Source organism: Solanum lycopersicum, chromosome 5 (assembly GCF_036512215.1).
Source record: "Solanum lycopersicum chromosome 5, SLM_r2.1".
Taxonomy (NCBI): Eukaryota; Viridiplantae; Streptophyta; class Magnoliopsida; order Solanales; family Solanaceae; genus Solanum; species Solanum lycopersicum.
In genome coordinates, this window is record NC_090804.1 from 6,538,516 (window position 1) to 6,555,731 (window position 17,216).

Here is a 17,216-nt window from a genome sequence, read left to right on the forward strand (position 1 = left end):
ATTGTAAGACTCTAAGTCTGTGACATTATACTTACGAAATGAAGCCCAACCTCCGGAATAGAGGCCAAAAGTTAATTGGAGGTAAGACAAAACTCCACCAAAAGGAGAATGGGAGTATAGGGAACACCAATAAAAAGAGCAAGGACGATTGAGTTAACACTATCCATGGGAGAAGGGGTACATGGATCAATCCCACCTAAAGGACCAATTCAGCCTATGAGCTAATCAAATAGATTTGGAAGTGTGCGTTAGGAAGTGACAGGTTCGGGACCAATGTAGATCATTCATTTTTCTCCAATCCACTTTAGACTCCATCGGCAATGAATATGTCTTCATAATTGAATACTGATCATTCATTTGCCTCCACTCAATTTCAGTCTCCATTGGCAATGAAGACATCCTCGTAACAGAAAATGGATCATTCCTTTGCCTCCAGTACTCCATTTCAATCTCCATCGGTAGCGAAGACGTCCTGGTAACAGAATATGGATCATTCCTTTGTCTCCCCTCAACTTCAGTCTACATCGGCAACGAAGAGGTCTTCATAATAGAAAATGGATTATTCTATTAACTCCACTCAGTCTCAATCTCCATGGGCAGCGAAGCAGGCCTGATGACTGAAAATTGAAAATCCTTCACATTTCTATTACTTCTATTATAACCAGAATGCTCAACATTAGCAATTGACGAATGGTTCAGTTTCTTCGGGTTTTTTTTTTAAGAAGCTCCAAAACCATTCAGCCTTAAAGTTAGCTTTTCGAAAAAATTGAAGTTACTGAACCATTCTTCGTCAATGGCTAATGGTGAGCATTTTAGTTATAATAAGAGTAATAGAAATGTGAATAATTTTCAGTATTCAGTCATCAAGCCTACTACGCTGCCATGGAGACAGAGGCTGAGTGGAGACAAAGAAATGATCTGTTTTCTATTATGAAGAGGTCTTTGTTGCTGATGGAGACTGAAGTTGAGTGGAGGCAAAGGATTGATCCATTTTTTGTTACCAAAACCTGTTCACTTCGGATGAAGACTGAAATGGAGTACTGGAGGCAAAGGATTGATCCATTTTCTGTTACCAGGAGGTATTCGTTGCCGTTGGAGACTGAAATTGAGTGAAGGCAAAGGAATGATCCGTATTCAATCGTGAAGACGTATTTGCCGATGGAGTCTGAAGTGGAGTGGAGGAAAAGGAATGATCCATTTTCAGTTACCAGGATGTGTTCGTTTCCAATGGAGACTGAAATTATTAGCTCTTCCAAATATGAAGTTAAATGAAAGAAAAACAATGTTGGAGCTAAAATGCAGAAAGTTTTGCAAATTAAATTATGAAAATGATGATTGATAGGGGTTGGGGTGCTTTTCTTTTTTTGCAAAAAAAAGTGTAAATGAAAGAAGAAAAATGTTTTTAAGTTATTTATAATGACAAGTATCAATTACCAACCTACTTGTTATTCTTCTTCTTTAGGGAGTTATTTCATAAATTGATTGCCGTGACAGTTGCTCTGTTTCTTCTTTTGCTAAGCATGCATTTGTCCCAGTCCAACTACTATTAGATTTGTCAGTTCACCACTAGTGGAAAGGTTGAAATATATTTACTTTTTCTGTCGATGCATTGTAGGAAGATGGGGCTATTGGAAACAATTCTCGGTTAAGGTTTATTTACTTAAGTTCTACTCTCCACAAATCACACTTATGGAATTACACTTGGAACTTTGTAATTAAATGCAATGATATTTTTGTGGCTATAAAATTCTGATATCAAGGTAAAATGAAAAGTTTGACAAGTAAACTGCAAATAAAATGGAGAAAGCTAAATAGGAGAATGTGTCATATAAAAGTAATTAACTACAAAGATCCAAGTTCTCTCTATCACAATTAACTCAAAAACATTGCCTTCCCTCTTCAGCTGTAATCTATGGAAAATTCTACACATACATGTTGCATTATTAAGCTATCAGAAACAACATTAGATAAGCTTTTTCTTTTCAAAGAAGGTCTTCAAATGCCACAACTGCAATCCTGCCACACCTAAACACAAGAAGATTGACAAGCCAGTCATCCAAGCCATTTTGGAGTTGGTAGATCTGTTCAGTTCCTGCATTTCAGCTTCCCTGCACCGTGCCGAAAAAATATCAAGCAACATTTATTAATTATGTAGCTTGGACTCTCCAAAAATCTTGCACCACTTGTGTTTGATCCTCAAAATAGTACTCTCTCTGTTTCAATTTGTTCGCGTTACTTTCCTTTAAGTTTGTTTCAAAATGAATTCTCTTTCCCTTTTGGCATCTATGTATTTCCAACTTTCCAACTGACATGTTTAAGCACACAAAATTAAATGACATTTTAGTGCAATTGATATATCTTTAAGTCATATGACCATTAGGATTCAAAAGCCTTCTTTTCTTCCTTAACTCTGTGCCAAGTCAAAATAGGACAAACAAATTGAATCGGAGGGAGTACTAACCAGGGATGAATTGACATGCATCGACAACATTTTTGAAGATTGGAACTTAAAATATTTATTAAAAGAAAAGATAAACTCACCTTTCACGGAGGAAAAACATCTCATCATGGATGGCTTTAACATTTTCAAGTATCTTCTTTAGTTCAAATTCCATTATCTATTAAGATGACAAGAGTTTATGTTAGTCACAACTCAGAACTCCACAAGGTGCAGTCAACAAGTTCATGGTCAATTTCATCTCTTCAGAAGCCCCTTCGTCCGGGCACAAAGTTGACATAACTAAAAGTTTTTGAAATACAGGTGCACACTTCTGGCAACAATAGTTTTTCTACTACTCTAAGTTTTGATTTAAATAAAAGACTCTAGACTATTGTTCAAAACAAAGAAAAGTAGTCCTAACTAAGAACAACAGAATGCAGAAAATTTTAATGTAAATCTTAAGATTATAACCTTTGTTGTTTTCCAAGAACATATCAATAACACTTCACGAGCATGCATCATTACATCTATCTCATTTGAGGATTGAGCCATAGGTTGTCAGATATTGAAATTCCTTTCTTCTTTCAATAAGTAGCAATGCACTAGAATTCTAGTGACATGGTTTTATATCAGTACCTCTTTTAATGACAGAATGACAGCAACTAAATTTATAATTGCTAATAGGCTAATGGGCTTGGAGGCTTTTTATTGTTTTGCTGACAGTAACAAGAATCTGGAAATAATATCTACCAAATCCGAGTTACTTCGTAGGGTTGGTTTTTAGCTATTCTTTCTTCCATTCTTTATCTGTATTTGCTTCTATTCAAGAGGAGGAAAGTACAAAAGTGAAACCAGTAGGTAATGCCTTATAACATTAATAGCTGTAGCAGCTTCTCCAGCAGAAGTAATAAACACTAAAGTTCAAGCTGACATGCACAGAGAAACATGAATCTCATTATATGTGCAAATAAATGCATAGGAATTTAAGATATTGATTTAAAATGTTGAATAATAAATTCATCCTCATATTTTGGTATTCCCTACTATTTAAAAAAAGTTCATTATCATCTAGTAGTTCCATCAAGTAGAGACTCCAGTCTCCAAGTTTAAGGGCGTGAATGGGGTGAGAGGGGCTCAGAGACCTCAGGATAACGCAGAAGCTATGAGACCTATGCACAAGCCAAGTTAATCTTATGCCTCAGAGGAGATCGATGAACTCATGAGTGTGATCGCAGGGCTGCCTAATGCAGATGAGGGCCGCAAGGAGTGCGTATGCATGCATTACAGGCGAGATGATGGAGGCAATCATCACCAAGCAAACACAGTCCAATGCTCTCAAGATGATTAGTAAGTTGCTTGTAATTTTTTACTCAGCCAAAAAACAAATTGTTTTGATAAGCAAGAAAATATTCTTAAGAAAAGGTACTAAAGAGTGTCACTTCATAAGGCGTTCCCAAATTCTGTTATATAACTACTTTCCATTTCTTCTTTTTTTTTTTTTTTTTTTGAGAAAGAATGGTATATAACAACTACTCTTATTTCAAAATTAGTTGGAATCAGCTAGATTAAAATTCCCTATCAAAAATTGAAAACCTTTAAACTAAAGAACATCCATAATTTTCCTGTTTCTTTCGAACTAAAGATGTAGTCTATGAGACTCCTCAAGTGCAAATTTATCGTGCACAAGGGATTCTTGTGAGCTACATTCTATATGAGCGCAAACTGTCATATCATCCACGCAAATGCATATCTAACACAAGTATACGTCAAGTATAGATACATTAGCAGGTAGATAGAAGATAAAAGTGGACTTACTTCAACAGAGCCTTTCTTGGCAACACTCGTCCAATCCTTAGCAGCTACACCAGTCCTCCAGTCAAAATCGAGAGAAAGAGTTACAGGGGGCTTGTGATCAGCAGCAAAGAAGCAAGTCATGTAATCCCCAGCTTCCGCTGCCTCAAAAGCAAAATGCCCTTCAACAACATTGTCCCCTTGATGATAGGTATTTCCATATGTAGATGTCACCTAAATTACACAGATCAATTTCAAATCCTTGCATGTTCAATAATTGATGCTTTACAACTCCAGCATAAAATTCACATATCAAACCAAAAACATCCAACACACACACACAAAAACCATTCTTGATTTCTCATAGATCGACCAATAAAAACTCAAACTTTAACATAAACAGATCAAATAAAGAAACCCCATTTGCTTAAACATCAAAATAAACAAAAAATAACAAGAAAATTACCCTGACAGTGACTTTGTGAGTATCAGGCAAAGGATAACCTTCATTAGGGTTCACAATATGGTACTTGCCTACAGTCATGGCATGGCTCTTAATATCTTCAGCTATGCATTTAGTGAGACCAGATTGCAGATCAAATCGAAGGGATTCCACTTGACTAGCAATAAACCCCAAAATTACAACTACCCATTGGATGTTCCTTCTTTGAATCATCCTTTCTGTCACTAAATTCAAATAAATTATTGCTATATTTTTCACTGATAGAATGTTGGTTTGGAGAAGAGATTCAGATGGAGAAGGATGAAGATTTTATTATTATTATTATTATGATTATTATAATAGTAAATACATATAAATAAATAAGTTTTATTTTCTTGAGGGTTGTAGGCTGTAGAGAAACCATACAAATTTTGCTCTCCAACTATACAAATTTATTTTATTTGCTTCTCTTTTTATTCAATTGAATATAAAGTTTAAGCTTATAGTAATAATAAAGAATTCAAATTTTACTTTTATTAAATACGAATAATTTGGTAATTCTTAATGAATATAATATTGGCTATTAAATTATTTTTATTTCGTGGACCAAGAGAGTAATAAATAAACATGATTGGCTCTCTTTTTGTGGTTGGCCTATTTATGAATTTGCCCAAAAAAAACTATCTTGACTTCAAAGGAACCTTCCTTTTCTAATTTTGAATTTTATCCCCCCCCCCCCCCCCCTTTTTTTTTTTTTTTTGCTGCTCGGTGTCCGAAGCCTATATTCTGAGTGGTGATTTCATCAGAATTTTTTTTCATATTTCAGGGCTCAAACTTGAGACTTCTAGTTAAAGGTGAAACACTCCCATCAGTGCATTTGAGTTTTCGGTTTGGTATTGCGCTAAGTGTAACCAATTCGATCGATCAAAATAAATTGAGTTTTGATTGATTTTCCTCTCTTTGGTTCAATTTTTTTTGGTTTGATTATTCGGTTAAGTCAATAATTAATAACATAATCAAAGTAATAATATTGAATCCCTTAAATATATATTATAATATAAATCATAAGAAAAAATTAAAATACAATACTTATAAGCATATTTATTATAGATGTTCAAACATAAAATTTAAAAGTAATCATCGTGAAAGACAATAACTAAAAAGAGACAAAAGTGGTTAACTCTAACTTAATTATGAACCTATACATATAGAGAGAAATAATTCATTTTTTTTTCGATTTTTCTTTTTTAAAATCTAAAAGCAAATTAAAAATTAAATAAAAATTTAATTTAATTTGATTTGATTATTCGATTTGATTCGAATAGTGCACACTGCTAAATGTTGGTGCCTCGGTTCTTTCTTAATTATACTTTTATCATTTTCTTTTCCTGAAATAAAATTATTAAATCCAGATTTTCCCTTTAAATGAATTATTTTTCTTTAATATTTTAAAAGGTGGTGGTGGAAGGGATATATAGAAAAGGAAAGACCTTTAAATTTGCAAAAAGTGATGATGATTGGATTGAAAATGTTGAAATTACCATTGCATTTCTTTTTGAGTAATTTTGGAACTCTTAAAAAAGTGTTATATTAATGATTCATATAATTAATAAGACCTATAAATAGAATTATCAAAGTAAAATACCTCTCTATGTTTATTTGACCTTAATAAATACTTTTAATTTTTTTGAGCTTATCATAAGATTCTTACTGTTGAAGATATACCTTAATTTATTAAAACCAAATAATATTAAAAAGGAATGCATCAGTCATTTCCTTATGAGAGTAATCGTTATTAAATAATTTAATTAATATAAGTATTTTATCATGATATTTATATAATAAGAGTATCTTGAAAATTAATTGAGTAAATTTTTTTAAAAATAATAAATAAATAAACAATCAATTAGTTTAATTACAGTATTAACTTATTCATCTTATAAAGAAATTGTACGTCAAATTACATATTTTTATTTTTTTTTATTTTTTTGTTACTACAGTTATTCTGTAATTATAAGATAATTAACCTCTCACGTGTTATTCTAAAATCTTATAATTATATACTCTATATCACGCACTATGTGACGTATTATGGCTCTAAGAGAATATTCTTTATATAAATAGTAGTAATAATTATAATTTAATTTGTGAGAAGAGAGACTTTACAACACACACGATTAGTTTAGTCACAAGTTCAAGCCCCTTTATGCCACTTTACTATGATTTATAAACTTAAAAACAATTTTATCATATTCTAAATTAATTCAATATAAATAATTTTGATTTATTGACAGACTGAGGGTTAATTTAATGAGCTACTTTCTCATCTAGCAAAGTACAATTATAGTTTGTATAATTGTGCTCTGTAACAAATTTTATGTTTGTTATGAAATTTTTTATTTGTATAATTTGTTAGATATATCTATTTAAATACAAATTGTCTACTTTCGTATAAATTTATTTCTACATTCTAATTTATATAATACGATCTGTATTTGTATAATTATAAATACATATGACGAAAACATGTGTATTTGTATTGTATATACACTTTTCTCTCACTTTATAAAAAGAGAAACACATTTTACATATTTATGTATCGAATGAGTAATCGTATATCAAAAATTGTTAATTATATACCAAATCAGATGACAAAAAAAAAAGATGTATATCAAGAATTACAAATAAAATAAACTATGACAATAATTTAGATTAATAAATTATTACTTCATACTATTTTTCCTAATTTAGAATACCAAAAAGTCTCTTTTAAATTTTTTATATTTAAAAATTTACGTTATATGACTTAAGAGTAATTAATTTTCCATTACCATATTTTGAGTGTGTTGATTTGGACTATTTGTTTAATACTATTACGTAAAAAGTACATTTTTGGGTACAAAATTCCAAGTTTAAAATTTAATCTTTTTTTTTTCTTTTATGATAATCTTAGATCTCTTCCATCTCTGTCATTTTCTTCCTTAGATCCTGCTACTTCAACATACTGTACAAGTTTTTATCTTTTTACAGAGAAAAAAGTTTTCAGAAAATTCATGAAAAGCATGTTTTTTTTTTTTTTTTTAGATTTACAGCATATTGACTATTGTCTGTCCCCACTATAGTTTTCTCCTTGTGCTACATTCTTGACACCCCTAGAAAAAAAATAATTAATTTCCTCACCGCTTCTCATCTTTTACTTCATCATAGATTTCCCATTTTTTGGTTTTGCTCAAAGTTGAGATTTTTTTCCATATTGGGTGTTGAAAAGTTCAGTTTTTTTCATTTTGGGTGTTGAATTTTTTGTCAATCTGGGGTTATAATTTTCCATTTTCCCTCATTTCTTGGTTTTGTTCCAAAGTTGAGATCTTTTTCCATATTGGGTGTTGAAAAGTTTGAATTTTTAGTTAATCTGGGGTGACAATTTCTCATTTTCTAATGTGGTTTGAGTTTTGATGCAATTGGGTATTACCTTAACATGCATGTACATATGAGGAATTTGTGTATGAAGAGATTTGGGGGGTTTGGTGATTTGGGGTTGAAGTATTGGCTATGAAGAGTGAAGAGGAGGTAAAATGGAGGTTAGATCCGAGAGTGAGGTACATGTTAGAAGTGAGAAAGTACTACCATTACAAGGGCAGATGATACAGAGGACTAGATTAAAAGTTTATTTTGTAAGGGTTTGTTCCAGCATTTTGATATGGACATGTTTGGTTCAGCTTATTGCTGTTTGGGAGCTTTATAATCCACGTTGGTTTTCGGGTTTTACTGGTTATACTACTAAGGTGTCTGTTCATGTTGAAGAGACTTTGCCTTCTCCTTTGCCTCTTCTTCCACCTAGTGAGTCTTTTTGAGGTTGAATCTCTATAAGTTATGAAGTATTTAGTTAGTTAATTGATGTCATTGAAGTATGTGATCTTTCCGTTTATATTAGTAGTCGTAGTATTGTTCATGTAGTTTCTTGTCCTTTGATTTCTGTTACTATATATTGTTTCTTGTACCTTGATTATGATATTTATTCTAGTTCCCGTTCTGTTATTATATGTTGTTTGTATTATTATTGGTTGTTTTTTGTACTTATGTACTTCTTTTTTGGAACTGCTTTAGACTGTTTTTCCTTAAGCCGAGGTAGGGTTAAGGTCTACACTCTACCCTCCCTATATCCTACTTTGTGGGATTATATTGGTTATGTTGTTGTGGTTGTTAAAGTATGTGATCAGTCTGCTGTATATAATTTGGTTGTAATTCCTTAGCTAATAACCTAACACCAATGGAAGTGAAGGATCCATATGGAAGAATAGAGATATCTGCCCAGTGATTGGGATTTAAACATAGTTGTTGTTACACTTGTGTGAGGTCTGGTAATTGATCTGGTCTTTTTAGTATAGTTAGGATAAATAGAGACTTATACAACATGAGATTTAGGGAACTTTTAGTTTTAAAGAATCCTAATTTACTGAAAACGTCTAAGCTTAGCATTTGAATGAAGGCGCCCCTACCAGAGCAGAAAGTGAAAGAGGATTTATATACTAACTAGTTTGAGATTGAGGCAAGTTAATTGATTGTCATAGATTGACAAGGGAAAAAAATGAATTAGGAGGGAGACCTGAGCATGGTATTCATAGTTTTTGAGATATGATAATTTGGAAGTACGATTTAACAAATTTGTAATCTAGAGAGAGCTACCAATGGGATGGATGTCTATGGTCAGTTTCTCTTTCTATTTTTAGTTGTCACTTTGGTGTCCAAATGGCGATTAAAAAACGCCAGCTTAAAAGGTTTGTGGTCAGAAATAGGTAATGGTTTTAAATGTCTTCTTTTCGTCCCAAATTGGTATCCATTTATGGTGTGTTTTCTTCTGCTAATTGATATACTTTTGATTGATGCTATTATATTTCCCCATTCCAGGTCCCGTAATCTTGTGACATACTGCTTTATCAAGCATTCCTGAAAAAATGGAACATAATACTATATATTCTGAAAAAGCTGATAAAGTCACAATGTGTGAAACAGAGAACCTAAACTCATGTTCCTTGACTAACTAATCATAGATCCAATGAGAGACTCCATTTGCTTTTTAGAATATATATACTCTTCCCATTTTAAAACTATATTCTGAAAAGCTAATGAAGTTGCTCGTTGAATCTGTGCTTAGTCTGTCGACAGATAATCAATTGGATTAGTAGGAAGTGCTTCCCTAGAGATAAAAACAAAATGTTCGTTTGAAGGGAAGTCGAGAAAGGGACTGGATGATAGACTTTCTTTTCTAGTCCTCTCTGTAGCATTCCTTATTACAGCTTGAATCATGAAGTAGACTAAACATAAATTTTCCTGATGTTTTTGAACAATTTAATGCTGCTAGACGAGATGTCTCAACTATAAGGAACTAATAAAAGAAATAAATGTCTCAACTATAAGGGGATGGATGTAAACACACTTTTATGGATGAAAGTACATTTTAAGTTGCTACAGGCAACCTTTTTTTAATTCTTGCAATATGAGACATTGTATTTCAGTTTATATATCTCCAAGTGCAATTGTACACTTTCGCTAGCATTTTTTGGTTGGTTGGATTTTGTAAATGATGTAGATACATTCTTAGACTTCATCATTTCCTTTCAGTTTAGAGTAGGAATTGATCTTTGTAATCAGTTATACAAATCTCAGCACAATATTAGTGCTGTTTTGAATCATTAAAGATTTACTCAAGTATCCAAACAACTTATATATCTGCAACTCTACTAACTAAACATTCAGTGACCAAAAGTACTGTTACCTAGTCTTATAAGTGTAACAGTAATAGGAACTATTTCTTTCTATGAGTTCCAAATTCTGCTTCTTCTAACATTCATAACAACTTTGGCATATGATATTATGCAGGAAATTATACAAATAATGGGTTTCTTCAAGTGTCCTGCAATGGTGGCTTGAATCAAATGCGTGCAGCCGTTAGTATTTGTTCTTTTGCTTTTTTGCTTTATACAATCTTATCCAATTCATATGGCAAGAAAGTCAGAAAATCCAAAACTGTATTCAATATAAAGTAGGCTCCGGAATTTCAAACTCCTAATCTGTAACTATTTCTGCCATTTTTTGAATGTAGATCTGTGACATGGTGACTGTTGCACGGCTTTTAAATCTAACTTTGGTTGTCCCAGAGCTTGATAAAACATCTTTCTGGGCAGACCCTAGGTATTTCTGGTGTTCTGTAGAAGTAGATCTTTAACCTATTGCTCCGTGTTTTATAACAAGTTGTAACATTTCTTGGCAGCAATTTTGATGATATTTTTGATGTGAGACACTTCATTGATTCCCTAAGAGATGAAGTTCGGATAATAAAGAGACTGCCAAAGAGGTTCAGCAGGAGATATGGATACCAACCGCTAGAAATGCCTCCTGTTAGCTGGTCAAATGAAAAGTATTACTTGCAACAGGTTTATGTACTTGCAATACATCCTTGTCTTATTATCAATTTGTGATTGACCTACACCGTCGATTCTTCTTCATGACTGTGGACATCATCATTTGTCTGTCATTTAGAGGACTGGTGCTTAAATCTTATATGATACATCTCACCTTGCAAAGTACTTCTCTTTTTTCTGTATGTAGTATCATGTACTGCTTTTGATACTGGAATCAATCTGCATACAATGATTACCTTGATAATTGAATAGATCTCCTCTGATGCTATATATGCTTCATCAAGAGTTGTTTAATTTAACCCGCTTTAACGCATTTGGATTACTATTGCAGATTCTGCCTCTCTTCAAAAAGCATCAAGTAATACATTTCAACAGAACAGATACTAGGCTAGCAAACAATGGGATTCCTCTTGAGCTTCAAAAACTCAGATGTCGTGTGAATTTCCAGGCATTGAAATTCACTCCAGATATTGAGGCTTTGGGAGAAAAATTGGTACGATTGCTTCAGGAGAGAGGGCCATTTGTAGCATTGCATCTAAGATATGAGATGGATATGTTGGCATTCTCTGGTTGTACCCATGGCTGCACTGAGGAGGAAGCTGAGGAGCTCAAACGGTTAAGGTGATCATCTAAGAATGATGGTTGTATTTTAGTTTTATTCTCTTTTTTTTTCTTTTAAACAAAATATGGAAAGAAGTTGTCTTTGAAGAAGTTGATCCGCCTTCGTCAGCCTGCCCTCGTCATGGGCATAATAAAATTAGTTGATTGGATGCCAGTGGGTTACTAACATAAACTATGAGCTGCTGTGACAATGACATTTACTCGTAAAGTTAATTTTCTATCTCAAGATTTCGAATTTTTACATTTTTGGATGATTTAATGATTTCACTTTGTTCTCCACACCCACCAAAACAGTTTTCTCTGTTTCACCCTTTTGTCTTGACCAACATGCAAACTTGTTGTCTAAATAGTAAATTCCTTTCTGGTTGTCTTTGTTTCCTTAGGTATGCATTCCCTTGGTGGAGGGAGAAAGAGATTGTATCTGAGGAGAAGAGATCTCAAGGATTGTGTCCTCTCACCCCAGAAGAGGCAGCATTGATTTTGCAAGCGTTGGGTTTTGATAAAGACATACAAATATATATTGCATCTGGTGACATTTATGGAGGTGAACGTAGGCTTGCTTCTTTGAGAGCTGCCTTCCCAAAAATTGTAAGTGATTATTTGTATCTGTTGCTGGGACATTTAAACTACCAGTTTTAGGGCTGTTTCTTAAACATTCATCCGAAATCTGATGCATGGAATAGCGAACATGTGCCTTAGCCAACATTGTTGTAGTCTATTGCATGTATTCAGTAGACGAGCAACTTGGAAAATGATCGCTGATACAAGTATACTGTTATTGAACTAACGGACATGCTTTGAGACATTTGGTAGCCTGCGAATGTGCTCAAAATGTTCTATGTTTTGTACTGCTAGTTTTTTTTAATTGCTGAGGACCTTCTTTCCTGTTATGTATAATATCAGGTGAAAAAGGACATGCTGCTAGCACCTGGGGAATTGCAGCATTTCCAGAATCATTCATCTCAGATGGCAGCCCTGGATTTCATCGTTTCAACTGCTAGTAATGTATTTGTTCCCACTTATGATGGGAACATGGCTAAAGTTGTTGAAGGTCATCGTAGGTACATATTACCTACTGCGCTGGAAATGATTCCATAACATTAACAACATTATGAAGGCATTTCTGATTATATTTTGCAGGTATCTTGGGTTTAAGAAAACCATTCTATTGGATCGAAAAAGACTGGTAGAGTTATTAGATTTGCATCAGAATGGAACACTTTCATGGGATGAGTTTACAGCTACAGTCCGGCAGTCACATGAAGGACGAATGGGACAACTGTCTCGACGCAGAGTCATTGCAGACAAACCAAAAGAAGAAGATTATTTTTATGCAAATCCACAGGAGTGTCTGTGTGAGAGTAAAACCTGTGATGACTTGTTTGGGCCTGATAATTCCACTGCTGTCCAATGAAATGAAATTCAGGGCATGTCTTCCATGTGTAGCTACTCCATAGTGATGCACAGACGTTATGTGAAGGCGTAAAGTTGTTGGTATGCACAATCGAGATCTGTTAGCCAAAGGGCTATAATGCGGCCTTCAATCGTCAGGGCATTTTGGAGAGGTGTTTTGTCATAGATAGGTAGTTTATAACTGGGAGAAGCAAGAGGGGAAAAAAATGAAGAAACCAAACGTGTCACTTGTCAAAAAGAAAAGAAGTGTCATGTTAATGTGTTCATTCATTTTGTTCATATGTTTTTACTCTCTTCCACAAGTTGGACTGTGTTGATTGTACTTGATACCACAGTTTTTTTTTTACAGGAATATAACCTTTTTTTACTATCAAATGCTCTAAAATGTAGAGCAAAGAAATGTAACAGTTTGATCGTTTATCTAAATGTCATGCTCAATAAAGGGTACTTGAAGAAAATCCAAAATGTGTGCTGAGAAGTCGTATAGCCAAGTTGAGGTTCGTAAGTTGAGGTTCGTATATGAGCCTATAAATTCTAGATCCGCCTCTGACTTTGAAGTCCAAGCTGTTATAACTCAACTAGAATGATAATAAGGTCTGCAGAGAGTTCCTTACTTTGGCTATCCAACAAGATCAAGATCTTTAAGCCTCCTTTTCTTGGTAGTACTCTAATTCATCTAGTTCCAGTTCTCTTTCTCTAAAGATATCGTCGACTTGTTGTAAAACCTTCTTCTCCCCTGCTCTCACCCCTACTGCTATCTGAAGCCTTGAACTGAGGTTCCCTCCCTTCATCAGTTTCTCATCCTACAATAATCATTATGTTCAATGCCAATAGACAATACATGTACCCACATAATGGAGATAAAAACAGTTCTATTCTCCAATTTAGAGACCAGATACCATAGTATTGAGCAGAATGCTTCAAAGGAAGGCGACAATGTAGACATGGAGAACAAAAATATGGTAAGAACAAGAGGAATGACAATGTCCCACCTCTTCAATTGTGGTTTGATATCCAGAAAGTGCAGATCTGCATGAATCTCGTACAACTTTACATATGAGCTCTTCGTTTGCTCTGCTGACAGGCAACTCGAGAAGATCCCAAACAGCATTTCCAGTAATTGATTCTAATAGGAAATTATCAGTTCCACCAAGGGAAACAAGCCTTAGATATGGAAATAGAGGAGGAGGGAGAGATTGTCCAAGTTTTATGTCAAATTCAGCAGTTTCTCCTAGGCCATTTGACTCTGCTATATCCAGCTTGTCCCCATAAAAATCATCAGTCTTTGATATTTCCAATGTTAATGTAAATGCATCACGAGCTGAGTTTGGTTCGATGAAGCCATAGCCAATAGCCATATCAGCATTACTTTTCTTCAAGCCATATTGGATAAGAAACTGTCAAAAACACATCTGTTAAGTACCATTGTGGTATGAGTACATAAAAGGTTTTAGTTCTAACAGAAGTACTTCAAATCTTCAATCAAATATATGAAGCAAACAAGGCCTCCTATAGACTCTTAACAGACGATCCAGCAAAAATGCTACATAATGCATGAAATTATGAGATAGGAAGTAATGAATGTTTTTACTCAAAATGTTGGAATTTGTATGACCAATAGCAGAGTGACTTTTCCTTTTGAAAAACTCAGCAAGCCTTACCTGGTCACCAGCCTTCAGTTTCAATGGGCTTTGAAAAGAAAATAACAAATCCCAGGAGAACAGACCGGCTGGTCCCCCAACTTCATGGATATGATCTTCAGTAGTCACTTTGACACTGTGGTTTGCCTGATAAGTAAACCATTTGTATAACGTTATTCACCAATCGATAGCCAAAAGAACTTCAACAAACAAAGAAATTCTGACAACAGTCCTCGGACTCTTTTAATTCTTGTTTCTAGCTGAAACTAAAGCTTTCATATCTATAAAGGTTCATTTGATCATTAACATACTTTTGAATAAATCTTGTAACTAAGATGAATTTATTCTGAATCCAACACTTCCTCCTTTTCATTGTGGACTTCTTATAAGTAGTCATTCATCACTAGAAAACTTCAATTGCTTATCTAAGTAATTTTGTTTACCTAAAATCTTACCAGGTCAGCAAAGGGGACCAGCATTAGATTTTGAATCCCACCACGGGAAAACGCCCTTGATCTGAGCATTCCAAATGCCCAGAAGAAATCATCCAAGGTTATAGGAAAAGGGAAAAGCTGCTTGTTACCAAGTATGACTTGTTCTTCCACTTTTTGAAATTCATCTTGCACATACTCTTTCACACTCAATGTTGTGCTTAAAAGTTGAGTTCCTGCAAATGATAGCACGCCAAACATGCAACATCACATTTCTTATCTAAGGGCAGTTTCAACTTTGCGTAGAGACAGTGCCATGCCACTCTACATATTTGAATATGGTGTATGATCAAGAGAATCACGCAACAGTTCTATATAAAAGGCATATCAATCTCTATAACAAAGTCATAAGGGATCACAATTTCACAGGTTACATGAAAACAGTCAAATAGCCTATAGCTACAACATACAAGATTGCATCCAGTGCAGAAACAAGCTTCAAGAGATTGTGTAACTATATAGAGTTAAAAAAATAATTTACAATGTTAGTATATATAATTTAACTCCATCACGAACACAAGAATCTGTAATTTTCCTATTAAAGGCATGTTTTACTAGCAAAAAAGTTTACCTTGAATCTCAGAGAGCTCCTCTTCAGACCTGCACTGAAAGAACATACCAAGCAGCATCAGCAACACAACTTCAATAGAAAAAAATATTCATAAAAACTGTAAAGATAATGATACGACACTTAAAAGTTAACCTAACTCAACCCCAAAAGCTATTTCATGGGTAGAAGAGTGCCCAAGACCATATAAAAAAATCATCCCTCGAACCAATGTGGGACTCTAACCCACTCTTACACTCCCCTTCACACTAGACGCATCTCGAGTGTGGACCGAAAGCCCAAACAGGATGGACCTAGTTTCGATACTATGTAAGATATGACGATTGACCCGAAGTCAAACTCAAAATCTAGCTAATGACAGACTCTAATCCAGCCTAACAACAACAAGGAAAAAGATAAACTTAAAGGCAGACCCACCAATATATAGTGGAATCAGTAGACTCTGGAAGAACAGCCATGTAATATTTCCACTTGGAATCATCTTTCCGTTTCTCTCTCAACAAGAAAAGAGCAAGAGAAATCCAAGGTTCTAATCCAGTACAAACATTCCCAATTTCAGATTCTGCAACTGCATCTGTGTTGATCCAGAACCTTTTAGGCACTCCTAAAACTGTTTCCCCTTTTGAAATATCTCTCTTAGCAACTAATCCTAAACCCTCTGCTACAATTCCTGGCTTTACAGGTGTCTTTATTGATACAACTCCTTCATCACATAGCCACTTCCAGAATGTTTGGACAGGTTGCGGGATTTTTGGGTCAAGTTCTCTTAACTGAAGTGAACTTATCAAGAATGGTTTTTGAGAACTCTGTAAAGTTTGAAGCTTTATTCTTAATTTTGTGGTTTTGAGTGGACAGAAGAAAGAAGAAGAGAAAACAGAAGCCATGTTTCACTCTAGCTTTACTTGGTTCTACAAATGTTATCTCATTTGTTCTTTAATGATTGCAGAATGAAAAAGGACTAAAAAAAGATAAATGATAATTAAATGGTTGTAATGCTATGCAGTTGAAGCATTGTATATTTATCCTAGTCTCAGAAACAAATGACTGGTTATGGTTAGCTTTGAGGTGTGGTCATGGAACTTGACAATGCTATGCAGTTGAAGCATTGTATATTTATCCTAGTCTCAGAAACAAATGACTGGTTATGGTTAGCTTGACTACAAGACAAAAAAAGTGGTGATTTAATTAGAACAGTCCATCAGGCATTCATTGGACTTGTATGACACTGGCTCGTTATCCTTCCACTGCACAAAGCGAAAACTATTCGTTGCTCTGTGAAACCAGCCTCACGCAGTCCACCCCACTTTAGGGGTCCAGCAGCCCGAGCCTTCGCTTGGACCACAAGACCCAACTCTGTACATGGACAGGGCAGGCCAGAGAATTGTCACACA

At 34.3% G+C, this 17,216-nt stretch overlaps 2 protein-coding genes and 1 pseudogene across 2 annotated transcripts; 1 reads left to right on the forward strand and 2 right to left on the reverse strand.

The window, feature by feature from the left end:
- Positions 1-1,812: 1,812 nt before the first annotated feature.
- On the reverse strand, positions 1,813-5,345 carry LOC101260534 (transmembrane emp24 domain-containing protein p24delta9). The gene is made up of 4 exons (XM_004239060.3): positions 4,698-5,345; positions 4,256-4,465; positions 2,542-2,618; positions 1,813-2,108 (listed from the first exon to the last, which is right to left on the reverse strand). The coding sequence occupies exons 1-4, from the start codon at positions 4,905-4,907 to the stop codon at positions 1,964-1,966; spliced, it is 642 nt and encodes a 213-aa protein (XP_004239108.2). The 5' UTR covers positions 4,908-5,345; the 3' UTR covers positions 1,813-1,963.
- Positions 5,346-7,502: 2,157 nt separating this feature from the next.
- On the forward strand, positions 7,503-13,501 carry LOC101259933 (rhamnogalacturonan I rhamnosyltransferase 1). The gene is made up of 8 exons (XM_004239059.5): positions 7,503-8,510; positions 10,551-10,618; positions 10,774-10,862; positions 10,942-11,104; positions 11,424-11,713; positions 12,097-12,301; positions 12,617-12,774; positions 12,854-13,501. Exons 1-8 carry the CDS (start codon positions 8,246-8,248, stop codon positions 13,125-13,127), a joined length of 1,512 nt encoding a protein of 503 aa, XP_004239107.2. The 5' UTR covers positions 7,503-8,245; the 3' UTR covers positions 13,128-13,501.
- Positions 13,502-13,542: 41 nt separating this feature from the next.
- Positions 13,543-16,839, reverse strand: LOC101260228 (ribulose-1,5 bisphosphate carboxylase/oxygenase large subunit N-methyltransferase, chloroplastic-like; annotated as a pseudogene).
- Between the last annotated feature and the right edge of the window lie 377 nt (positions 16,840-17,216).